The sequence below is a fragment of the Panthera tigris genome, chromosome A1, assembly GCF_018350195.1.
Source record: "Panthera tigris isolate Pti1 chromosome A1, P.tigris_Pti1_mat1.1, whole genome shotgun sequence".
NCBI lineage: Eukaryota > Metazoa > Chordata > Mammalia > Carnivora > Felidae > Panthera > Panthera tigris.
The window spans coordinates 138,853,959-138,881,490 of record NC_056660.1 but is presented as its reverse complement, the minus strand read 5'-3'; the positions used below and the strand labels follow the sequence as shown (position 1 = coordinate 138,881,490).

Below are 27,532 nucleotides of genomic sequence, written 5' to 3'. Positions count from 1 at the left end.
AATATTAACAGCTATGATTGTGGAGTTGTCTCTTTCTCCCTTTCATTCTGTCCATTTTTGCTTCCTGTATTTTGAAGCTTTGTTATCAGGTACATACGCAGTTGTAAATTGTCATGTCTTCTGATAAATTGACCTTTTAATTATTTTGAAATATTTCTCTTTAGTAATACATTTTGTCTTGAAGGTACTCTCTATGATATTAATATAGACATTCTAGCTGTATCTTATGTTTCTTGTCTATTTGCTCTTTTTCCATCCTTTTATTTTCAACCTCTTTATATTTAAAATTTATTTCTTATAGATAGCATACATACATATTTCTTATAGATAGCTTTTAGATAAAAAGAAATAGATAAATTCTGACTATCTCTGCCTTTTAATTGGGGCAATTAGTCAATTTTAATTTAATATAAAAGGTAGGATTGAGTGAGGATTGTGATTTTACTAATTGTTCCTTGTGTATGTTATCCTTTTTTTCCTTTCTATGTCTTTGCCTTTTTTTTTTTTTTTGTAGTGATTACCCTGGGGATTGCAATGTACATCTTTAATGTTTCATTCTTTTCAGAGTTAGTATATTAATATTTCTATAAAATGTCAGAACGTTGAACACATCTCCCTTATCTTTTATGCCATATAACAGCTATATAAATTAATAACACTAAAATATAATGTTATGATTTTCAATTTAAATGGTCACATGCATTTTAAAGAAATTTATAGGAAAAAACTCCTCTATTAACTATATATTTACCTTTTTTGTTTCTCTTCATTTCTTCCTCAAAGCTTTCTATTTAATACTATAGGAGAAACTCTTTCTATAACATCTTATGACAATAGATCTTAACTGGGGTGATACTGGCTTTTAGGGCACATTGGCAGTTTGTGGAAACATTTTTGGTTGTTACAACTGGAATGGGGGAGTGCTGCTACTGGTATCTAATAGAATGCTCAGAACAACAAAGAATTATCCCCCCCCCCCAATACACTTTTAACATGCACCTTTTAGGTTTTCTTACATCAATCATATGATTTATTGGAATTGAATAAATATAATGTACCATTGTCTCTGGCTAATGAGGATACATAAGTCATACAGATACTTATTTGTATGCCTGGTTTTATTACAATAGTTTGTGTTAGAACTACTGTAAATAGCTTTTTACAAATGAGTAAAGAAATACATATTTTTGAAGTGACCTCTGTGCATTCCTGACAGCTGGATTGCTTTAATGGAAGTACCTTGAGCTACAAATAAAGTTTTTTCTCCCTCTTTGCAAAAAAGTAGCCTATAATTAACATTTCTTTAAGCTAACAATGACTCCCTTACAGCGTTTTTATTTGAGCTGGACAAGAATAGTTTCAAATATTTTATTTTTTTCATATTTTTCATATTTTTCACAATTGAGTTGGGGGTAGGAATTTTATTTGGCCTTCAGATTTATTGAATCCACCTAATAACAGTTTATTTTCATGGTGGGATTATGTCTCATCTAATGAAAATATTTTTAAAGAAACAACTTAGAGTTTGTATAGTTTATAAGGGCAAGCACAAAACATTAAGATGCCAAACATAAACAAATACCATTTCCTTTTTGTAAAATAGGTTGGACAGCACTTCATGAAGCTAGTGTAGGAGGATTTTATCAGACAGCAAGTGAACTATTAAAAGGTGGAGCCGATGTAAATATCAAAGGAATGTACCAGATCACTCCCCTACACGATGCTGTCATAAATGGACGTTATCAGGTACTGTGATGCTTTTGTTTGCAAATCAAATAGTACATTCTACAGATACTAAAAATCTCAGGAAGCTAGCAATAGGGATTCAGTTATAGTTTATTCTTCTAATGGGTACTCAGAATGTGGAATAAAGTTTTACTTTGTGATAGACTTATTGTGTCTAATATGGTAGATACTATTTTATGTGTTACTTTTAATAACTACAGGTAGTGTTTTGGTTACACATAGTATTTTTTTTTAATGTTTCTTTATGTTTGAGAGAGAACACAAGTGGGGGAGGGTCAGAGAGAGGGGGTAACAGAGGATCTGAAGTGAGCTCTGCACTGACAGCAGCAAGCCCAATATGGGGCTCAAACTCAAACCATGAGATCACAACCTGAGCTGAAGTCAGACTCTAAGCCAGCTGAGCCGGCTAGACGCCCCATGGGTACACATAGTATTTTTTATTTTTATTTTTTAAGTTTATTTATTTTTGAGAGAGTGGGGAAGGGACAGAGAAGAGAAGAGAGAATCCCAAGCAGATTCCATACTGTCAGTATGGAGCCTGATGAGGGACTCAAACTCACGAACTGCAAGATCGTGACCTGAGTAAAATCAGGAGTCCAGTGTTTAACCAACTGAGCCACCCAGGTGCCCTCACATAGTATTTTTTAAACTTATATACTTCTTTAGACTATTTCAGTATGGTGCTCTATAGGTTTTAGCAGAACGTTTTCTGCTTACAGAGTGTTAAACGGTGATGTCCAGTCCTGATAGGAGGCATACACCTTTTTGGACACTAGCGTCACTTTCAGAGTCCATATAAGACATGAATCTCTTAGGTTTAATGATTAACCAGTACATACTAGCATAAATGTACTACTGTTTAAAATATCAAAATACTATAGTTCCATACAAATTGGTAGCTACTATAATGATAATATTAATTAAGATGATCAGTTTCAGCACTTGCAGTTTATTTCAGAAATAAACTTACATTCTGAGCTTGCCAGACATTTTCTGGTTCAGGCACCACATTACCGGATTGAGATACTTGCTGAAAATATTAATGTTTTTTTATCTCATGTATTGGAAGTTGCCTCTGGGTTCAAACTCCTAGGGTAGAAAAGGGAGCTAATCAGCTGAGCTTGGGAAGTTATAATACACTTGCTTCCAAGAAGAAATGCCTAACAAATAGATCTGGGGAAGGCTTCTGGGAGCCATGGGCATGGACACAGCATAACCCTTCCTAATGTGAAACAGTACTTCAGGAAAGTTTAGGTTCTTTTGCCTTCTTTTGATAATATATCACTTATTAGTTGGTGGTCACCCTCCACATTGTAGAGAAAGCTGGGTGGGGAGGGGAATTCTGCCTGGGACCTAATTGAATGGCCAAAAGAATGCAGGCTTGGACAGGTGTTGGTGTGAGCCCTCTCTGTCCTTTACTCCCTCTTCAAAGCTGGCCTCCAGCAGAGAAACCTCATGCCAAAGCAGTTCTTCCCTCTCCTTTTGGCCCATCTGCTTTCCCAACTATTCAGGGCTGACTTAACCCTAGTCAAAAGTTTTTTCCCCCTTTGGGCAAGGTGAGCCCTGACCACTTCACTTTTTCCTCCTTTCTTTCTCAGTTCTTCCTTTGTCCCATCTGGTAACTCGGCTTTAGTCAGTTTCTGCCTCACAGGCTAGAACTGGCTATCTTCTGTCTCGCCTTTGCAGATATGTAGCCTTCTCTTACTCCCTCAGTGAAGTAAAAGGGACCAAGGACACACACCTTTGACTCCAGAATCTAGTTACCTCGCTCCTATCTCACTCCCTCATGCCAACCTTTGTGTTCCTGTAACTGATGTGCTTTTGGAACCGTGGCGTATCCTGACTGATGGCGGGAGAAAAGAGAATGGCAAGATGGAAGTTGAAGTCCAGAGAACAGTCATAAGAATTAAAAGCTGAAACCTGGTGGGGTGGGATGAAGTCACGGTCTTCTTTGTTCCTTCCCATTCTGTTTAGCTGGGGGGAGCCAGAAAGTTACTTCACCCAATCCAAGAGAGATTTCCAAAATTCCAGGTCAGTTCTGGACTGACTTAAGAACCAAAGCCTTAAAAATCAAAGTAGGGTAGGACGTTGTTTTGGAGGATGGAGTAGGGATAGCTTGAGCATCAGATGAGGATCTAGGCTAACCTTGGGGAATCGCATATGTCAGGCAAAGATGATCAGAGAAATGGTCTAGACTCTGGGTATTGCTCCCATGCATTACTTGTTACAGGACTAAAAATGTCAAACGAAGGAAGTCCTGGGAACCTGATACTGGATCAGGCACCTGGAGAGTGTGAGTTTCTTAAATATTCCAGAGTTGAAGGAACTTGAATGTATTATCTTACAGGAATTAACTTTTATACTAAAAGGTGGGAGATCCTAAAAGATAATAACTTATTTTTTTAAAGCTAAAAAGCCATTAAAAATACCTTGTATGATTCCATTTGTTTGAAATATTTGCAGTAGTCCAAACTTTTAGAGACAGAAAAGATTAGGAATGGAAGGTGGGGACTTGCCTGGGTGGCTCAGTCGGTTAAGTGTCCGACTTCAGTTCAGGTCATGATCTCATGGTTTGTGGGTTCAAGCCCCGTGTTGGGCTCTGTGATGACAGCTCAGACCCTGAAGCCTGCTTTGGATTCTCTGTCTCCCTCTCTCTCTGCCCCTCCCCAACTTGTGCTTGCTTTCTCTCTTCTCTCTCTCTCAAAAATAAATAAAAACAAAAAAAAATAAAGGAAGGTGGGGAATGGGGTGTTAACAGTTCATTGTTAAAGGGTTTCTTTTAGGAGAAATTAAAATATTCTAAAATTAGATGGTGTTTATAGTTATACAACTGTCTTAATATACTAAAAACCATTGAATTGTATTTTTTAAATGGGTGAATTGTGTGGCATGTAAATTATATGTCAATATAATTACATTTTCCAATATGGTAAAGGTGAGATTTGAGAATTACAAATGATTGGTTCATTGTGATTCCTTAGAAAAATCTGGAACAAATTATTAGACACGTAGGAGACATTTAGATAAGAATGCAGTGATCTTTGAGAATCTGTAGGCATCACTAAGAACAAGTCATGTCAGGCTAACCTTGACTTCTCTTTTATTAGGTTTACTTTGTTAATAGGTGAAGGAAATGGCATGACAAGTTGATGTAAGCTATCATGATTTTAACAAAGCTTTTATTTGATGAAGTGTTGTATAGTGTATGAGTATATGAGATGTTGACTTGGAGGTTGGCTGACAGTGTTACTTAGGTTCACATGTATTGAGAAAAACATCCCTTAAACATGGTGATTATTCATTCCACATGTATCTGTAGTGAAATCTCTTCTAAAGTTTGATTATATATTCTGTTACACTATAAAGAGCCAAACTCCCTCAACAGGCTGGAACATGACTTGTATGTTGTTGATACTGGAAATATTTTAAAAGAAATCACAGGCATTATGCCATTATACTCATAAATACTTGAGCCTGCATTTCTGACAGATAAGAACTTTTCTTACACCCACAACATCATCCTACCTAATATAGTTTCTTTTATTATTTAATATCCAGTCCATATTAAAATTTCCCAGGTTATCTAAAAAATGTGTTTTTTTAGTAAGTTTTTGTTTGAATCAGGATCCATCAAGGTCCATATATTACATATGCTTGTTGTGTGTCTTAAGTGTGTTTTAACCTATAACAGTTCTTCCTCTATTTTGTGTTTTCTTAGGGGTTCTAGAATCTTGGCTTTTGTCTTAAAGAATTTCCTAAATTCTGGATTTGGCTAATTTTATTTTTATGGTGTTGTATAGCTTGTTTCTTCTTATATTGTCTGTAAGTGGATAGTATTTAGAAATCACAATCTGGGTGCTAGGTGTGCCCGTTTAGTGTTTGTAGTGATACTTAAAGCCTACTTCCGACATCCTCCCTGATTATATTCTTCTTTTTTTTATTTTTTTATTTTTTTTAATGTTTATTTATTTTTGACAGAGAAAGACAGAGACAGAGCATGAGGTGGGAGGGGCAGAGAGAGAGGGAGACACAGAATCCGAAGCAGGCTCCAGGCTCTGAGCTGTCAGCACAGAGCCCGACATGGGGCTCGAACTCGCAGACCGCAAGATCATGACCTGAGCCGAAGTCAGATGCTCAACCGACTGAGCCACCCAGGCGCCCCTATATTCTTCCTGTATTAAACAGTACTTAGTGAATATTTACTGTTTGTCAGACACTGAGATAGGCACTGGGAATATAAAGATGATTAAGACATATACCTGTAGTAAAAACTTGGAAGCAACTTAAACATCTGTCAATAGAGTACTTAAATAAAATACAGGGACGCCTGGGTGGCTCAGTCGGTTGGGCAACTGACTTCGGCTCAGGGCATGATCTCGCGGTCCGTGGGTTCGAGCCCCGCATCGGGTTCTGTGCTGACAGCTCGGAGCCTGGAGCCTGCTTCGGATTCTGCGTCTTCCTCTCTCTGTTCCTCCCCTGCTCGTTCTCTATCTCTGTCTCTCAAAAATAAACATTAAAAAAAATTAAAAAATAAATAAAATACAGTACATTCATATAGTACATTCAATAGTAGACTATTACTCAGCTGCTAAAAAGAATGAGAAAGTTCATCTTATACTGACATGGTACAATTTCTAAGCTCTTTTGTTGGGGGAGGGGCGGCAAGATATTGAGGAATGTATATATTCTATGGCCACTTGTGTAAGAAGAAAATCTGTACATATTTGTATGTATACATACATATATACATGTTGGACTAGATTAACTCAAAAAATTCAGAAGAAACTATAGTACTTAAAAAAATTAGATGACTGAAATTCAGGGATAGAGGAGGAAACTTATTTTTCATTGTATACTTTTCTGAGTCTTCTATATTTTGAACTATAGTCATTAATTTCCTATCCATATGTAATAAATTAATTTTAAAAGAAAGACATAGTCCCACCCTCAACAACCTTAGAGTGCCCAAGAGACAGATTAATAAGAAATAAGTGTAATATATATTGGGCACTATGATAAAATATGTACCCAAAAAAAGGCAGCAGCAGTGGATGAGGAGGTCAGGGAGAGCATCATGAGGAGGTAACTTGAGGAGTAGGAACAATTAAGGATTGACTGGTTTCTTTCTCCCTGACACTGGGGAGGAGCAACGGCAACACAGCTACAGATGGAAGATGACATAACCATCTCCTGGAACATGTCAAACTTGTATTTACTACTACAGAACCGATGCCTAATTCTCGGTGTACCTCTAGATCCATTTCACCAGCACCTGAACTATCTATATTTCTGATCTTTCCTTCCTCCCTCAGTCTTTCCCTCCTTCCCCCTCCCTCTCTGCCCCCTCCCTTTCCCCCTTTTTCTCTATTTTTGTAAGATAAAGGATATGTGTATCAACAAATTATGATTCAGTAAGTTGCATTAATTTTTTTTATTGGGCAAAGATGTTACAGATAAACCCAAGCTCTCTTGTTGAAAGAAATATCCGATGTTGCTTAGAGTTGTAAGCCAGCACACATTTGCAATAATACACCTTTTGTTTGGGCACGCTCACATGAACGGTCTTCCTGTAGGTGGCAGCGTTACTTCTTTTGAATGGAGCTGATCCCTTACTTAGAAGTGACAATGGAAAGTGTGCTTTGGATGAGGCCAAAGATTCACGTATGAAGCGTCTCCTTGAGAAATATATTCCTAAACACCAAAAACATCTTACATCAGGTAAGATTAAACTGGCCTGTTATATCTGTTCATCATGTTGGTAGAGAGTTACAGGAATTGAATTTAGAATTACAGAAATTAAATTTCCTTTCTTCCTTAGTTGTGAGAACGTCTATCCAGTGGTGTCCTTGCTCCATTCCTTTAGTAAAGCACACTGACTTGTTTGCAAATGCACATAATGTAAGGACTCCAAAAGAACAAAGAGAAAAAAGGGATAATATCAAAGTACTTTTTCCTAGTTGTGCATTACAAACAGTTAAGAAAACTTTTATAAAGTTCTGGTCCCCCCCCCACTCCCCTGACAGTTTTTTGGCTAAAATGATATGATGTAGTTCGATGAGTATGGTCAGGATTGTTTTTGTTTCCATCCCCTAAGAATCTTCTCCTATGGTTATATTTTTGCCCTGTCATCCATTACACTGTTAAAAATTGAACTACCAAAGAACTTGATTTATAGTTGTCAATAACAAGGTTATAAGAATAATTTACATGCATGACACTTTCTTTATATTCTCCTTAATGCATCTGTTAGATTTTTTGGTAAGATCACAGCATTCCTCTGCTCAAACCCTGCAGTGGCTTTCCATTTAATCTAGAAGAAATGTCAGCATCCTTACAGTGGCATACAGGCCCCTATATGAGCTGGCCACCCAACCAGTTAACTTCTACCATTCTCTACCTCTGTCTCTCCGCTTCAGTCACACTGGCTTCCTTGCTGTTTCTCAAATATGCCTCTTCCACCTCCTTCAAGTCTTAGTTTAAATGTCATCTTCTCAGGGTGACCTCGACCATCCTATTTAATACTGCAACCTACCTCTTTCCCACCCTCACCATATTAGTTACCTATCTCTATGCAAGTTACCCGAAATTTAGCATCTCAGAATACCAAACGTATTATCTCTCACAGTTTCTGAGGAGTAGAAGTCTGGAAGCAGTTTAACCGAGTAACCAGTTCTGGATCAGTGTCTCTTACAGGTTGCAGCCAAGCTCTTAGTGAGGAATGGTCATCACAAGGCTCGGCTAGGGCAGGAAAATCCACTAGAAGCTCACTCACCTGGTTATCGGCAGGCCTCATTGCCTCACAGCTCATTAGCTGGAGGTTTCAATTACTTGCCACAGGAGCTTTCTCCATAGAGCTGCTGACAGCCTTGCAGCTGGCTCAGAGCAAGAGAACGCACCCAAGACAGAGGCCCCAAGCTTTCTAGAAACTAATCTTGGAAGCACTTATGCCATATTCTATTTGTTGTAAGTAAGTCACTAAGTCTACGAAGTTCCACCTTTTGAAAGGAGGAAATACCAAAAATTTTATGAACATATTTTTCAAACTGCCACATTCACTCCAATCCTTCTTACCTTATATTACTCTTCTATTTATCCCTTTTCCATAGCACTTAACACCTTCTAACACATTGGACAATTTGTTTATTTTTTATTTTCAGTCTTCCCCCACCAGAATCTAAGCTCCATGAAGGAAAGGATTTGTGTTTAGTCTGGTGATGAATAATTAAGTGCCTTGTACCCAGTAGGCATTGAGTAAATATTTGTTGAATAAGTAGTGTGTCAGTCCTTTTAAACAAAACAAACAAAATAAAGTCTTTACCTTCAGTAGCTGTATGTGTGCTTCGTTCACTTTTACCAAACTATATTTTAATAACATTTTCCCTAAGAGGTAACTATTTGAATGCTGTTGACAAAGAACTAAGACTTGGATGAAAACACCCTATGTTATTTTATTTATTTATTTTTTTACACTTGATCTTAGCCAAAAGGCCGAGAAGCGATATTTATTTATTTTTTGAGAGAGAGAGAGAGAGAGTACAAGTGGTGGATAGGGGCAGAGAAAGAGAGAGAGAGAGAATCTTAAGCATGGAGCCTGACAGCTGGATCCCAAGACCCTGGAATCATGATCTGAGCCGAAATCAAGAGTTGGACTCTCAGCTGACTGAGCCACCTAGGCACCCCAACACCCTACTTTATAATAATGAGATAACTTCATTGAGAATTAAAGGCCACCAAGAGGAAATTAGTTAATGGTTCTTTAGAACAAAACACTCCTTCCCCTGTAGCCCAGTCTCATCAGAAAGTAAGAGGGACAGACTACACCTTGTTGAGGCCAGGTCTGTAAAAGCACATTGAGATAGATTATTCATGTTTCCATTCATTGAGATAAATTATTGCACTTATATTTACATTTCAAGCTGTGTGGAAAATTGCACATATTCAGTTGGAGGCAAAAGCATGTATGTTTTTAAATTTTTGCTTTGATAATCTGCTTAATTTCTTTACTGCTCTATTTTATGATAGCATGCATTGTTTTGCTTTTCTGAGAGTGCTTTCTCCAACATTATAGCCCTTTCTCCAGCATTATAGCCCTTTCTCCAAATCCAGAATTTCCCATTCACTAATGCCCACTTCTGACCTACACCTACTCAAGGGAATTTCATTCATGGAAAAGGATCCCAAGCCTTTTTTCTTAGGATTTAGCTTCCATTCTTCCTTGGTGAGGGAATTTACGAAGCTGGGCTGTGTTATCATGCTTTAGTAGGTGGTTTGAATATTTCTTGTTTGAAGTTTTGAAGTCTGTCATTAATTATTAGCTGACTTATCAATATAAATGAAAAAACTAGTTGAGAGTTTCTGTTTTTAAATTTGAGTTGAATAGCTTTTAGTTACGGGAATGATGGATAAAAAACCTCCCTCATGCAATAATATTTGGTGGTTTTCTTAGAGTAAAATACATCTTCTTTGGTATAGGACAGGAGTTCATTCTTAGTAACTTTATAGCCTGAGGTATATTAACACTCAGTTTTCTCATCTGTAAATTTGGGCTTCTAATATCTGCTCCTCTACTTAGATACCTGCGGGATTGTTACTGTGAGGATTAGAGTTGATGTATGTAAGATGCTTCAGTACAGTACCTTACATATGACAGAAGCTTGGAATAACAGAGTGAAAAAAATTACAGCTACATCACCAACATTCACCACCTCAGAATTGATACTTGTATAGATTTTTTTTGTTAAGTTGGTTATACTAGAGCATATAGACTCTTGAAACTGAGAGGAGATTAAAGCCCCTTTCTAGCTTCCAGATTCTCTTAGGAACCATGCCCAAAATGGTGGTTCCTGTGAAATATTTTCTTGCTGTCTTATTTAAGAACCACAGTTAGGAAAAGGCACAGAGTCCTTTCTGCTCTTGAAAAAAAAATAATAAAATTAATAATGGAGCACTTTCTATGTGTCAGGACCTCCTCTAAACTCTGTACATGGATTACATGGATTATCGTACTGAATCTTCACAACAATTCTGTAAGATAGGGACGATTACTACCTTCATTTTCTGGAACTGAGGCAGAGATATTAAGAAACTTACCCAGGGTCACCCAGCTGCTAAGCAAATGAGTAAAGATAGAAACTCAGGAGTAGCTTCCAGAGACTGTGCTCCAAGCCTGTTTGCTTCATTGAAGGACATCCTATGAACCTACTGTCTTCTGTATGAGGTGAGTAGGTGAATGCCAGGCCTCATTATGCTCGTTGTAAGTTGATTGCTATCATGAAAATTATTCCCAAGAAATAAAATATTCTTTTTTCCAGTTACATCCCTGTTAAAATACTTTTATATTTCTAGTTCCTAGTGTATTTAAATAATTTTAAATTGTTTACATATCACACCTAAGACGTTCATTCATTATTCCTTCTTCTATTAGATAATGATTGAATACCTCCTACGTACAAGGCACTGTTTCTAGGTTTTTGTCTTTTGAGGCCAAATGTATATATAGGTAACTAATTCCACCTCTAGGATTTAAAAGAGACACTAAAGTACTTTTATTATCAACCTAGGTATATTTTATTAAGCCATCTTTTTTTTTTTCTTACGCATTCTCAAGACTGGCCTTTTCTATGCATATATGTTTCATTTTTATGAGAACAAAGCATTCAGACTAGAACCTTATTAAGCAGACATATTAGGAAATGATAATCCAGTTAATTATGAAATAATTTTTTGCTATATAAAAGTAGTTTGCTGACAGCTCCATATCTGGATATATCTGTGGGAAATATAGAAATAGTTCATTGCCCGTCTTTGTTGTTATTTTGTTGGGGCCATATTGCTTTTCCTACAGAAATATTTTCAGCTTTCTCAAGACAGTATGGGGTTTCTAATAAATATGAAAGTTATTAGTTACAGGAATGTTATATGTGCCAATTTGAATGGAAAATGTTTGCATAATTTCACTTATCCTCTGGTTTTCTCATGGCAAAGGACTTGTGGGTTTTAGAAGTCTAGAGTCTGACTACAGGAGGCTGTTTTCTTTGATTTTCTCTTTTTGTTTACAGCTCAAAAGAACAGCACTGACCTATCAAACATAGAGGATGTACACCAGCACAAGGTATAGCGCTGTTTAGCAGTAAACATTTTTATAGATTGCACACGCTGCCCATTTTATAGATTATCAGAGTGGAAAGAAAGATGGCTAAAGCATTCATCAGGAACAGTGACTTCACCTTGCTTTTAAGAAACTTTGGAATAGTTACGTGAGAATCAGTGTTCTGGGCTGTTAGTTCAGGAAGCAGTTGAGTAAAGGTAGTATATTTTGGCACACTGATGTGTCAATAGCCATTTCCTTTTTCCTCCTCTTCATGGAGCCATGGGGTTTATCATCCATGTCAAATTTCTTCTGGTCTAAGCCAGAGGTGTCAACCCATTCCTTCAAACTTTATACTGTGGGCCATTACTCTTCATCTGGGGCTTGGTTTGTGGTGACTGAGAGGAAGCAGTGTCCCTGTTTTAATCTTAGCAGCCTACAACAGTTTTTTCACGCAGATTGGTTTGGGAGCCTATCTGCCTTCTTGGGTTTTGTTTTGTTTTGTTTGTTTTTTGGGGTTTTTTTGGTTGGTTCGTTGGTTGGTTTTTATTTTTATTTTTTTATTTTGAGAGGGAAGGAGAGAATGCCAGCAAGGGAGATGGGCAGAGGAAGAGAGAATCTTTAGCAGTCTCCACACTCAGCATGGGATCAACATGGGGCTCAGTCCCACAACCCTGGGATCATGACCTCAGCCGAAATCAGGAGTCTAATGCTCAACCAACTGAGCCACCCAGGCTATCTTCTTGTTTTTAAATCCCTTCTTTTCCTGCCCTACCTACAGTCTGTCAGATACTAAATGAAAAAACTGTCAATTCTAGCTCTATCTGTATAACAATTGGGAGAGGAGAGTATTTCTAAAGCATTCTCATTTGGTTATGTTTAAAGCCTATAAAAATTAAGTGGATTAAATTTTGAATTATGCCTAATAAGAGGAACAGTGCTGAATACTGGCAAAAACAAAATGTGAACCAAAAAATATGGATTAGTACACATAATGAGTCTTAATCTACTACATTTCCCTTTTTCTGTTAATCCTTTTTTGAAATACAACGTTGTATATATATGCCATCAGGTGCTGTGTTTAGATCAAATCATAAAATTGAATGGCATAATGATTTCATTTATCAACAATCCTGAGTTAATTGAATATAGCAGTGGAAAATTAAAGCTAACTATATGTTTTCTTTCTTTAGAAACCAAAATTCAGTTCTAAAAATCTCATTGGGTTTGTTTGTGATGAAAATTCCAACAGACAGAAATCAGAAGATGTAAAAGTTGATAAAGGAAGCAAAGAAGGCTTATTTATAAATAAAGATGTATATGAACATTACCGAAGACATTCCAAAGACACAGAATTTGGTAAATCCATGCATAAGCAATCAGCTCTTAACCAAATACACTCTATTAGAGGACTCAGAAAAGACAGTCTCCAGGATATCAAAGGTCCTAGCACAAATGTGTCTAAAGCCAGAGGAAGAAGAAACACATGGCATAAAAGAACTCAAGTGGATGATGCAAAACAAGAAAGCATTCCAAGAAAGACAGTCGCTGTTTCTTCTTCCAGAAGAATAAGTAGATTGGTTACTGGTCAACAAGATATTCTCCAAGGCTTTGCTGACCTTCCAGAAAAGTCACATAAACTTTTTAGCCTAGCTCCATCAAGCCTGAAAAATGAATTAGGTAATAGTATGGAGGCTTGTTCAGTTCTCAAAGAGACACATATCCACAGCCTGGATTTATCAGATAATCAGGAAACAAAATGCTTGGAATCCACTCATGGAGCTGAAGCTGTTTTTTTCTCAGGACTTTCCTTACAGAAAGAAATCAAGTTACCACTTGTTACTACACATCAGCAGCCTGACACTCACCAAGAACAACAGCACATTAGCCTTTCTCATGAAAATAGTAACTTGGGTCAAAAAGGTGAGAGCCTTAATGAGTGGGAAAATTCTTTCGCATCCTTTATAAAGGAAAATCTTAGTGATGATGATGATTGCTATATCTCTGAGAAGACTATAACACCTAAAAAAGTGGTATGTTCTACGGGTTGCAAAAACCACTATAATTGTGAAGAGAATATAACAAATAGAGAAGAAATGGATTTTCAACAGGTTTTCCCTTCTGAAGACCATATTTCACAGGAAAATAAGTTAAAAGCTTGCAGTCTAACCATATTTCCACAACAGGAAGCTGTTGATTTTTCTGAGTCAGATAATACAATAGGTCCTGAACAACATGTTGCAAATTACGGACGATGCACATATGAAACTTCTTTTGATCATTCACATGGCAGTCCAGAGCTTTGTCCAGGAACATTTTCAACACAGGGAACTTCAAAGTTGACTAGTCATGTGGAGCTATTCAAAAGGCCTCAAGATCCTTTAATGGATCAAACAGATACGCATACTGTGGAAAAGGTAAATGAAGGAGAAGACGCTAAAAGGGATTACAACGATGAAAGTCAAAAACCAAGTTCTTCCCAAGGGCCTTTGTCTGCAGTTGTTAATTCTCATGTAATAGAAACAACTACAGTTGAAAAAAGGAAACAAGATATTCCAGAAAACAAAACCATACATAATATAATTTTTTATTCTGCCGACAATATTAATAAGGAATTGACCAATGTCTCACAACTTAGACAAAAAGAAGAGAAAGAAATGTCTCATATACCAGGTATTAATAATATTTCTTGATTAGTACACATTTCCAATAGATTTACTTATTTGATAGAAATTTCTAACTGAATTCCACTCACCTTATGCCCAAACTGACCAGAATCAGGACATGTAGAGTATAATTTAGGGATACTATTAATTAAGTAATATTGTTGACTTGAAAATCAAACTATTATCATCAAAGATTGTTGCTAAATTCATGTTTATAGAAGTTAATAATTTATAGAAGTTTCTATAGCAGGAAATCGTTAGCTCATTTGATTTCAGTGGTTCACTGTATTCCTGTAAGTATTGTATCCAGCACACTTTGTTATATAAAGGTATACTTTTTTAAGAATTTATTTTTAAGTAATCTCTGTCCTCAACCTGGGGCTCAAACTCATAACCCTGAGATCAAGAGTCACATACTCAATTGACTGAGCCAGCCAGGCACCCCTAAAAACATTTTTTAAGACTTTCATTCCCTTAAAACAAACACACACACACACACACACACACACACACCAGTCCAGGTAGGAACAGAAACTTGGAACAGTTATGTGACCAGACTCTTTTCTAATCATGTAGCTAGTAAGGAGAACTGTATGTTGCAAAATGTTTGGTTTTCAGGTGAGAAATTAACTAATATCAATGGAGATGAAAACTCTGTGAGAAACATTGAGAAAAAAGAAAAAACAGATTCTGAAATTCACATGTCTACTGGTATCCAGAAACACAAAAAAGTCCGGAATTTGAGAAAAAGACAAAATTTCTTGAAAGCTACCTGCAGCCAAGGTTTGTATTTCTATACTTGTCTAGGTAAAAGTTGACATGATCAATCCCAGCAATCCACTCTACTTCAGGGAATTGCTAAACTTTCACATTTACGGTTGATTTTTTTTCTCATTCACTAGGTTATAAGATTACTTCAGCTATATTTATCAGATGGTTTTACTATAAAGTGCCACTTGAGAATCCATTAGTCTTCAGATACATTCTTGTCATATTTCTGCCTAAGACTTTTAACTTGAAATGTTAGAGGAGGTAAAATAAACAGACAGCAATGATATTGAGTGGGGGCAGCACATCTGAACTGTGCCAGATCACTTAACAGCTTCCAGAGAGCCTTTTCAACATAAGGGAAATTAAAGAGTAGCCACTGGGGCCAAAATGAACAAATCAGGAGACTATAGATGCTGGAGAGGATGTGGAGAAACGGGAACCGTCTTGCACTGTTGGTGGGAATGCAAATTGGTGCAGCCGCTCTGGAAAGCAGTGTGGAGGTTCCTCAGAAAATTAAAAATAGACCTACCCTATGACCCAGCAATAGCACTGCTAGGAATTTGCCCAAGGGATACAGGAGTACTGATGCATAGGGACACTTGTACCCCAATGTTTATAGCAGCACTCTCAACAATAGCCAAATTATGGAAAGAGCCTAAATGTCCATCAGCTGATGAATGGATAAAGAAATTGTGGTTTATATACACAATGGAATACTACGTGGCAATGAGAAAGAATGAAATATAGCCCTTTGTAGCAACGTGGATGGAACTGGAGAGTGTGATGCTAAGTGAAATAAGCCATACAGAGAAAGACAGATACCATATGGTTTCACTCTTATGTGGATCCTGAGAAACTTAACAGAAACCCATGGGGGAGGGGAAGAAAAAAAAAAAAAAAAGAGGTTAGAGTGGGAGAGAGCCAAAGCATAAGAGACTGTTAAAAACTGAGAACAAACTGAGGGTTGATGGGGGGTGGGAGGGAGGGGAGGGTGGGTGATGGGTATTGAGGAGGGCACCTTTTGGGATGAGCACTGGGTGTTGTATGGAAACCAATTTGACAATAAATTTCATATATTAAAAAACAAAAAGGGCAAAAATCATGGAAATAAAAAAAAAAGTAAAACAACAACAACAACAAAAAAGAGTAGCCACTGGTTTTCATTTTGTCAGATGAATGAACTGTGTGTGCTTGGCAATATAGACAAGCTAACTCTCTTTTGATGGTCCTTGGAGATAAGTCTGTGGTGAACAATAGGCTGGGCCAAGCCACTTCAGGTTAAATATTAAACACTGAAAAGTTCATTTGTCTATTGTTTCTTAAGAGGTAGGAAGGACACTGGATTAGGCATTCTCTGAGAACCTTGTCCCATTGTCCCTCTCTTGTGTAATCTAAAGACCTTCTTATACATCCCTCCTGTAGTGGGTTGAATAGTGGTCCTCCAAAACATGTCCATGTCTTAATCCCTGGAACCTGTGATATTATTTTATATAGAGGTGAATATTATCTTATTTAGAAAAAGAATCTCTGCAGATATAATTAAGGATCTTGAGCTTCCAGAGAGTAAAGAATAGATCACATACAAAGTAACTGAAAGCTGAGTATTTAACAGCATTATACTTTATTAATAAATAATATTATTGGGGTGGCTGGATGACTCAGTTGGTTAAGCCTCCGACTCTTGGTTACAGATCAGGTAACTCTTGATCTCATGGTTCATGGGTTCGAGACCTGTGTCGGGCTCTGCACTGACAGCACGAGCTTGCTTGGGATTTTCTCTCTCCCGTTCTCTTTGGACCCTCCCTTACTCACTCTCAAAAAACCAACTCACAAACTAAAAATAAATCTTAATACCATGTATTCAATATTATATTTTTAATAATTATTAATATTAATTTATTAATAAAGTATAATGCTATTAAAAAGTACTCAGTATTAACAACAGTTGACTTTATGAAGAAGTTTTTTTGCAAGTTTAAATTGAGTCCTCTTTGTTTCCTTTCTAGTTTTTTTTCCCAGATTTTATTTTAAAATTTTAGTTACATGGTGTAGAAATTTATGATGACAATAACTTTGAAGAATTTTAGAGTTTTTGCCCCAAAATGTTTATTATGTGCCTACCTCCTTTGCTATAACACAAAGAACAAGGTGAGAAGGTTTGGACCATTCACAGTAACAATGACTGGGAGAGATTTTTCAATTCAAACTTGAAAACTGCAGGTGTGCCATTTTGGGTATTTCATAATTTTAAAATATGTTCTCTATATGTGTATATAAAATATTGAATATATATAATAGACATAAAATATCTTTATTGTTCCAGTAAAGAATTCCTGAGTGCAAATTTCCTCTTCTTTTTTTTAATGTTTATTTTTGAGAGAGAGAACATGAGCAGGGGAGGGGCAGAGAGAGAGGGAGACACAGAATCTGAAGCAGGCTCCAGGTTCTGAGCTGTCAGCACAGGGTCCGACGCAGGGCTCGGAACCACGAATCTTGAGATCATGACCTGCACCGAAGTCAGACACTTAACTGACTGAGCCACCCAGGCACCCCATTGAGCACAAATTTCTGAAGAGCAATATGATTTTGTCTGGACGTCAGTGGAAGATAGCCATAAGGCTGTTACTATTCCTGTGATTCATATAATCAAAGAATCCTCTTGCTGGCATTTAGGAAATGGAGCAGGGAGAGGGTCTTAAGGTGTAAAGCAATGGTTTGCAAACCTTATCCTGCATCAAAATCACCTGAAAAGCTTATTAAAATACATATTGCTGGACTCTAGCCTCAAAACATCTGATTTATTAGATGTGTTATCTCTTGGTATATAACAAATTCACAAACTTAGTTTAAAACAACACACGTTTTTCAACCTCATAGTTGCTGCAGGTCAGGAATTGGGTATAGCTTAAGCAGGTCTTCTGCTCAGTTTATTTTATAGGCTACAAGCAAGCTGTTGGCCAAGACAGGTCTTATCTGAAGTCTCAACAAGGGAAGGATCCATTTTCAAGCTCATGTGGTGGTTGTCAGAATTCAGTTCCTTGAGGATTGTGGCCAGTTTGTGGTCATCCTCAGTTTCTTCCTTCATGAGTTTTTCCAGCATGTCCACTTGGTTCATCAAAACATGCAAGTTGAAGGTGATAGTGCAAATTTGCTAGCAAGACAGAAAATGTTAGTCTCTTGTAGCCTAATGAAGGGAATGAAATATACTCTTGATATTGAGGTCTTCTATTGGTTAGAAGCAAATTATTCAAGAGGAAGGGATTATCTAAGGCCATAAATACCAGGAGATGGGGATCATTAGAAGTTTTGTGTTTGTTTTGTTTTTAAGTTAATTTATTTTGAAAGAGAGCACAGGCAGGGGAGGGGCAGAGAGGGAGAGAGGGAATCCCAAACAGGCTCAGTGTCTCAACCTTGAGATCACAACCTGAGCAGAAATCGAGAGTCTGACACTCAACTGGCTGAGCCACCCAAGCGCCCCAGGAGTTATCTTAAAGTCTGCCCTCTACAGTAGGCTTTTGGAGTGGGCTGGAGAATTTGCATTTTGAACACATTTCCCAGGTCATACTGATAACTGCTAATCTGGGACTACATTTGAGAACCACTGGTATAATGAATATCCTTTCTGTTTCATCACTCTAAACTTCAACTTTGCCTTATGTCTCACTCTGAAGCTTCTCTGATACAATTTCTACAGAAAATAACCTCCAGTTACCTGGCTTGGGGATGGGGACCTTGGTAAGAGGAATGGTTGCCAGACACTACAGGATTAGGGAAGGGAACTTGGATTCCCAACTTTTCTATATATGGTTTTTTGTTTTTTGTTTTTTGTTTTCAGTCAATCTCTGCACTTCTAGCCCAGTTGCATGCACCCTGCCTTCCATGGTACTTGATGTCCTCAAGTGCTGGGGTTCAGGTGGACTCTCTTTCTCTATAATTCTTTTTGCAGCCATTTGGGTTGAGTCATTTCCCCCAGTCTACCAAGTCAGTTAACTCTTCTCTGTCACTAATTTTCTGATTCCCAAAAAGTTGTTGACGCCTCTGTCCTCCATTGTTTCCTCTTCTTTTGTCCTTATATGGTATTTAAAAAAATCTTTTACCATCATTTTAGCATGGTTTAGGGAAGAAATTAAGAAGGAAATATGGTTCTTTTGTTTTGTTGTTGTTGTTGGTTTGTGTGTTTTCGCTCCAACTTAGGTCTTTCTAACTTGTACAAAGAAAAGACTTTTAAAAATCTTTGGGGACACCTGCGTGAATCAGTCGGTTAAGTGTCTGACTCCTGACTTTGGCTCAGGTCATGATCTCATGGTTCTTGGGGTTAGAGCCCTGCATCAGGCTCTGCTCTGACAGTGCAAAGTCTGCTTGGGATTCTCTCTCCCTCCCTCTCTCTACCCCTCCCCTGCTCATGCACACACACACCCTCTTTCTCTCTCAAAAATAAATAAATATATTTTAAAATCTTTGTATAATATTGTACTACATGCTTTATGGAAGAAAAACCAGTCAATAGGCCATAATTCGGTTTTTGGCATCTTTTGTGATCAGAAACACACTCACTGAGATAGACAATAGAGGAGTTTTGTAAAATCACAATTTGTTTTAAGAAAAATGTTATCCATTTTTACAGGACTACTGAGAATGAGAGGAGTGTAGAACTGTAGTAAGTTTGTTTTAATCTTATGATTGAGTGAGTAACTGTTAGAATGAATGCAAAGTAATGTGCTTAGATGCTCTATAATTTCTCCACAAGTTACATTTTAAAACAGTAATAGCAATGATGATATCGGTGTATGTTTTGTATAGTGTACCCTACTTAGGATATTTTAAGGAAGTTGCTCTGTATTTTCTAAGCTCCTTTGTAATAATCAGCATTTGGCAGAAAAGAAGCCTCAGTTTTGCTTGGCAAATTTTCAGAAATGAAAACAGCTGGAATCAATAAGAGGCATGCCAGAAGGGAAAGCCGGCTTCATTTGGCAGCCACAAGAGGAAATTTGTCTCTGGTGAAGGCTCTAATAGAATCTGGAGCAGATGTGAATGTAAAAGATAATGCAGGTTTGGATTTTTTAGATTTTAATTGTCTTTATCACTTGAACTCACTGAACTACACATTTCATCCTCCCTCCCAATTTTGATCACGGCTGCTAACTTTGAACTTTCTTTTTTATAATATATTATTTAGTTGAATAGTTACATTTATCTTGGTTTTCTCTAGTTGCTAAAATAACCTCCTCTGAAGCAGTTTCTGACATACATATGGGAGCATTCAGAGGGAGTATACGGAATGGGGAGTAAGGGGGACTTTATTTAGGCCTTTTCCTTAGAGGCCTTAATACTATTCTCTCACTTTGGAGAGAATGCCAATTTTTTCCCGTTTCCCTGTCCCTTCTCTTTCTCCTCTCTTTACATAGTTCCTTTTGTCTCTCTTTGTTAATTTTAATTTTAAGCCTCCATTTTTAAATTGATCTTCTAACATTTTGCTTAAGCACAAACATCGTGTGAGGAATTAACAGAGGGAAAAACTCAGAGGTTGACTTCAAGAATCATATATCATTTTAAAGAGATAAGTGACAATGCAGTGATACAAATGAGAAAGTCAGACATGATCGTACTCTATTTTAATATCTGAGGTGAAAAAATTTAGTCCCATTTTATGTTCTCTGAGTCTTTTCTTTGACCCTTGTATCAAGAAATACTTTTTCCCGAGATCAATTTGTTGACAAAAATGAAACACATTTTTTTAAGTTTATTTATTTATTTTGGGAGAGAGAGAGCTGGAGGGGCAGAGAGAGAGGGAGAATGAAAGGGAGAGAGAAGTCCATGCAAGGGCTTGGATGTACGGCTCAAACGAACGTTGAAATCATGACCTGAGCCAAAACAAAGAGTCAGATGCTAAACTGACTGAGCCACCCAAGCACCCCCCAAAATGAAACACATTTTAAGGTCACAGTTTTCAGTATACTTTCTTGTCTAATGCTTAGTGTATACATTTGAATCAATATAGATACTAATTACATTAGTGCAAATAAACTTAAGAATGGAGATATTACATGAATGTTGATTTTTAAGCAGCAGCTTGTTTGGCTTTTTCTTTTTTCCTTTTTTTAGGTTGGACACCACTCCATGAGGCATCTAGTAAGGGATCTAATGATATAATTGTAGAGTTGTTAAAAGCTGGTGCTAATGTTAATTGTGAAAATCTAGGTGGGATTCTGCCCTTACATGATGCTGCCTCCAGCAGTCATTTAAAGGTACAGTGCATATCAGATTGCATTCCTATTACTTTTCCTTAGAAAAGTGAATGAAGAAAATGAAGATATTTTAAACTGAGCACTAATGTGATTCCTTAAATGATTTTTAAAACTACTTAAAATTATAAATGAAAAGATATTGTGTATAGATTGGAAAAATCATATTTCCTAATGAATCATTTTTCCATTGTCTCTGTTCATAGAATTCACATGAGTCAGAATAAAATGAAAGGGCTCAGGGTAAACATAGGTTATAAATTTAATACGTTTCATGTTTAGTTGTCGTAAATGATTGGCTCTTGTGCATAAGAGCCTAATTATAGTGATGATACATGTTGACAGACTTTAACTCAAAATTTCTCAGTGGGTTTGAGGTTTCAAAAAAATGGGTACAAATGAATGTTGCTTGTTCCTGAGGATTTGTTGTGTATTTTTCTCCTTTGTTTCTCTTAATCAGACAGCCATCACAAGAAAAAATTACTAAGGTAAATACTTCAGTAACACTGAATCTCACATCTATACCTTAAAATTCCTAAGATTTTTAGACTCATCTTTGTTTGACAAATCTGAGAAGACTTCTGTTGTTATCAATAGGCAGTACAGGTTTCAGGAAAAATCACTGACTTTGGAAAACAGTTAAGGAAACTACTATGAATAACAGTATTAAAACCAAGGTTCATGTAAAAAATACCTTGAACGTCTCACTAACACCAATTTATCTGTCCCTAGATATTTTTTTATTTTTTTATTTTTTATTTTTTTTAACGTTTTATTTATTTTTGAGACAGGGAGAGACAGAGCATGAACAAGGGAGGGTCAGAGAGAGGGAGACACAGAATCTGAAACCGCCTCCAGGCTCTGAGCTGTCAGCACAGAGCCCGACGCGGGGCTCGAACTCATGGACCGAGAGATCATGACCTGAGCTGAAGTTGGCCGCTTAACTGACTGAGCCACCCAGGCGCCCCTGTTCCTAGATATTTTTAAGAGCCTGCTGATTTTTTTGTTAATTTCATGAAAGCATATTCCCACTTTATTCAGTTTAAAGGTAGTCATGTGAAGGAATACTATGGAATTTATGATTTGCAGAGATAAGAGATATAAACTAATGATTAAGAATAATACCAGATGGGTGGGCTAATGTCCAGAGTGGCTGCTTTTGACCAAAGAAGCCCTTTGGTCTCTAAGATAAAGTCTCAAGGTTATGTAGTCATGAAATGGAAGAAAGGAAACAGGAAGAGTCATTAGATCAGTGAACTTACTGGTTATATGTACAGGAAAAGGCCACTTAAAGTTAAACCACTTAAATAAGGGCCAAAATTTCATAGTAGGAAAATCAGGTTTTTAGACATTATCCTGAAAAATGCAATATAAAACAAAGAAAATAAGGAGGTCCCCGGTACCACCCCTATATTTTAGAATTTATTAGAAGGACTTCTAGAGCTCAGCATTCAGTGGTGCTCATAGCTAAGATTTCTTACAGCATTGTTGTAAGGATATGCAGCAGACTGGACTTAGCTCATGGGCCGTAGTTTGCTATTGCTCGACCTTATGTTAAGGCAGTATAGACAAAGTTTGCATTTAGAGTAACCTTCCACATCAGTACTGCCTTTATTTTAAAGAGAAATGTTCTATTTGAAAGAAGGAGGTGGTATTTTTATTTTTTTATTTTTTATTAAAAAAAAATTTTTTTTTTAACGTTTTATTTATTTTTGAGACAGAGAGAGACAGAGCATGAATGGGGGAGGGTCACAGAGAGAGGGAGACACAGTATCTGAAACAGGCTCCAGGCTCTGAGCTGTCAGCACAGAGCCTGATGCGGGGCTTGAACCCACGGACCATGAGATCGTGACCTGAGCCGAAGTCGGACGCTCAACCAACCAAGCCACCCAGGCGCCCCAAAAGAAGGAGGTGGTATTTTTAAAGATATTTTAATTTCTTTGACTCTGGTATATTGCCAGCATCTTTCCTCACATCTTCCTTCATTTTCCCTCTGTGTGGCAGTTCTTGGATCAGTGGCTCATTTTATTTCTAATTTCCTCCCCTTTGTCCCTATTTCTTTATCTTGAGATAGAATATTGATAAATTAGAAATATTAAAAAGAGAGCAGGGGAGGTAAATATATGGTATTAGAGACCTAAACAGTATCAATTCTATATCCTATAAAGCTAATTCTTATATTTTATTTTTTTATTCTTGCATTACTGCATGAAAAAGTTACTCAACAGCCTATTTTTTCCAAATTTTAAATTCTTTTTAAATCTTCCTTTCTGCTTTAAGTTATTTTCCAAAATGGTCCTGTATTTCACCTTGTAAAATGAAGAGGAAAAGGAGAGTGAGAGAAAAAGATACAAAGTGGGTGAGGATGGACATCCATTTTCGTACCAGAAAAATTAGGAGGGACAAGATATGCCCTCCCCTCTTAACAACTACAAAGTGAAAAAATATATAGAATAGCAGTTTTGAGACATTGTACAACATGCAGCACAGGACATTCTTCTCCTTTAGAGAAGGGAAGCAAATCCTATGGTTGCCCTACCATATGGACTAGGTGTCTCCAGGCAGAAACATAGGAAGAGAGAAACAGCGCTATGGTCTCAAGTTCAGAAGATAGAATTTGGAGTTTAAAAGTCTCCAACAGCTAGAATTTATGGGGCAAAATACCAGAGAGAAAGGATCTGCACAGAGAACTTTCCAGAAATTTGAAGGAAAACCACCTTGATTCTTGGCTGATCTACAAATATGTTTAAGAAAACCATGTAAAGGTTAGGCAAAGAGGTAGCAGGAAGGATTGTCAGAATCATCGCTGGAGCTTACAGGGGGCTGAGTAGTTTATGTTTGCACCAGCCAGAATGGTAGGAACTCATAAAACATGGAAACATCAAATAGGTATTTCTTGCATAGTTGAGTCAAATTAGTTCTTTCTCTGGATTCACCTTAAAATTTAAAAGAAAATATGGGGCACCTGGGTAGCTCGATCAGTTAAGCGTCTGACTTCAGCTCAGGTCGTGATTTCACATTTCATGGGTTTGAGCCCTGGGTCAGGCTCTGCTGACAACTCAGAGCCTGGAGCCTGCCTCAGATTATGTGTCTCGTGCTTTCTCTGCCCCACTCCTGCCCATGCTTGGTCCTTCTCTGTCTTTCAAAAATAAATAAACGTAAATTTTTTCTAATGTTTTAAAGAAAGTATCAAAAAGATCCTACTGATTCCCATAACCTAAATGTATCCCAGAACAAAGCCTAACAACATCTAAGGGAATACAGTAAAATTCAGCATTCAGCAATATAAAAATCACAATGTCTATCAACCAGTTCAAAAAAAATTGTTTAAATAAAAGAATATAAAATATTACCTATAAGCAGGCATAAAAATGATCATGCAAAACAGACCCAGAAATGACAGATAATAAAATTAGCAGAAAAGGATGTTAAACAAATATTATAATTACATACTGTACGTGGCAGGCAGAATTCTAAGATGGTCCTGAAAATTCTCACTCACTGACCTATATACATTGTGTATAATCCCCTCCCTTTGAGTGTGAGTGGGCCCAACCTAATGAGGTAAATCCTTTAAAAGAAGGAAAGCATCAAAGTGAACCATATGGCAAGGATCTGCAGCTAGCTTTTAGAAGCTGAGAGCAGTCCCTAATCCATAGCCAAGAAGAATACAGGAAGCTTAGTCATAAACTTTCAAGGAAGTGAATTATGCCAAAAAAAACTAGTGAGCTTGGAAAAGGACCCTAAACCTTAGGTGACTATCACAGTCTATGCTGACACTTTGATTTCAGCATGGTGAAGAATCTGAGCAGACAACCCAGCCATACCACGCTCAGATTTCTGACCTACAGAACTGTGAGATTATAAATTTGCATTATTGCAAGCTATCAGATTTGTAGTAATTTGTTATGCAGTAATAGGAAACTAATACACTCTGTTATGTTTAAGACGGTGGAGGAAAACAGAAACAGGATGAGAATAGAAATGGAAGGTGTAAATAAGACTCAGACTATGAGAGATGCAAATAAAACATGTGAAATGAAACATTCACCAAATGGCTTGGTTAACAGCATATAAATACTAAAAAGTAAGTGCGTTGGATTTGAGGATAAAACATTAGAAATTATACAGAATAAAGGGAGAAGAAAGACTGAAAAAACAAAGACAAAATAAGAAAACATCAGTGACCTGTAGGGCAATATCAAGTTATATTATACATATCTATATCTATATATATCTATATAGATATATCTATATAGATATAGATATATGTATACCTATATATCTATAGGCATATACTCCCAGATATATGTCTGTCTGTCTGTCTGTCTATCTATCTATCTATCTATATGTAAGCTTAATCCTAAAGGAGGGGGCTGATCAGAAAAAAATATTTGGACAATAAAGACCAAACTATCCAAATGTGATGAAAACAGTAAATCCACAGAACCAAAAATCTTACCAACTTGCCAGTAAAGGAAAAATGAAGAAAACTGTATCAACATATACCATAATAAGATTGCTGAGAACCAGTGAAAAAGGGAGAAACAGAAAGTTTGGGGAAAAAACGTGTATATAGGAACAAATAGAATGGTAGCCAACCTCTCATCAGAAATTTTACAAGCCACTAGATAAAGGAGCAACATCTTTAAAAAGTACTGCAAGGGGCAATGAACTTGTTAACCTAGAATTCTGTACTCAGCAAAAAATCTTTCAAAAGTAAAGGTGATGTTGGCAAAGATGTGGAAAAATTGGACCTCTCATACATTGCGGGTGGTAATGTAAAATGGTGATGCTGCTATAGAAAACAGTCTGGCAGTTCCTTCAAAAAGTTAAACCAAGTTGCCATATAATGTAGCAAATTACTCCCAGGTATATAGCCTAGGAACCTGAAAACATATGTTCACACAGAAATTTGTATATGAATGTCCATAGCACTATTTTCCAAATAACCAAAAAGTAGAAACAACCCAAATGTCCATCAGTGGATGAGTGTATAAACAAAATGTGTTATACATCAATAAGATATTATTAAGCCATAAAAAAGAAGTACTGATACATGCTACCACATGGATGAACCTGAAAACATTATGCTAAATGAAAGAAGATGGATACAAAAGGCCACATACTATTTTATTAATATGAAATGTCCACAACAAGCAAATCCATACAGGCAGAGAGTAGATTAGTGATTCCCAGGGGCTATGAAGAAGAGGAAATGAGGAAAAAAGATACACCATGAAAACAATAATCAAAAGAATGAGTGACTCTGGAAGCTTAAGACAAAGTAGATTTCAGAGCAAGCATATTGTCAGGGATAAAGAGGAACATTGCATAAGTATAAGGGGAATATTTGACCAAGAAGGCATAGCAATTCTGAAAGTGGGTGCACACAGTAATGAGTTTCAAAATAAATGAAGTAAAAGCAGAATTGAAATGGGAAATAGGGGCACCTGGGTGGTTCAGTTGGTTGAGCATCCAACTTCGGCTCAGGTCATGATCTCACAGTTCATGAGTTCGAGTCCTGCATCGGGCTCTGAGCTGACAGCTCAGAGATGGAACCTGCTTCAGATTCTGTGTCTCCTCTCTCAGTCCCTCCCTCTCTCCCTCTCTCTCTCTTTCTCTCTCATATATACATTTTTAAAAAAAGAAATGGGAAATCCACTATCATAGCTGTCAATTGCAATTCTTCTCTTAGGAAATTCTTCTCTTATACAAATACACACCAAGAGACACACTTCTTTTTTGCCTCACCCGAATTGATGAGGTGATCTGCAAGATTGAAGGGCTGGGAGAGGCTGGGGACACAGCAGCAACGGTTTAGAACTCACCAGCTTCTGTGATGCTGCTAACTGCTCCACAGTTGTTCCAACTAACCAGTTTGTGGACTCCAGGAAGCCTACCTATAGGTTGTTGGAGATGCCTCACCTGTAGAACTCCCCAAGTAGCTCCTTGGATCTCCCTAATGCTCTGCACACCTCACCTACGTACCCCTTCTACTACCCTACTCTGTGGCCAGC

The 27,532-nt window shown here is 37.1% G+C and overlaps 1 protein-coding gene across 3 annotated transcripts in view; it reads left to right on the top strand.

Moving 5' to 3' along the window:
• Positions 1–27,532, top strand: part of ANKRD31 (ankyrin repeat domain 31) — a 135,946-nt gene that overhangs the window by 57,867 nt on the left and 50,547 nt on the right. For all 3 annotated transcript variants that reach the window (XR_006218519.1, XM_042988484.1, XM_042988493.1), the window contains exons 10-16: positions 1,604–1,746; positions 7,320–7,464; positions 11,805–11,857; positions 13,027–14,506; positions 15,118–15,282; positions 20,182–20,319; positions 21,373–21,515. Coding sequence is in view for 2 of the 3 variants with exons in the window: in XM_042988484.1 (XP_042844418.1) it covers positions 1,604–1,746; positions 7,320–7,464; positions 11,805–11,857; positions 13,027–14,506; positions 15,118–15,282; positions 20,182–20,319; positions 21,373–21,515 (2,267 nt within the window). In the remaining variant the exon portion in view is untranslated. The remainder of the gene's footprint in view (positions 1–1,603; positions 1,747–7,319; positions 7,465–11,804; positions 11,858–13,026; positions 14,507–15,117; positions 15,283–20,181; positions 20,320–21,372; positions 21,516–27,532) is intronic.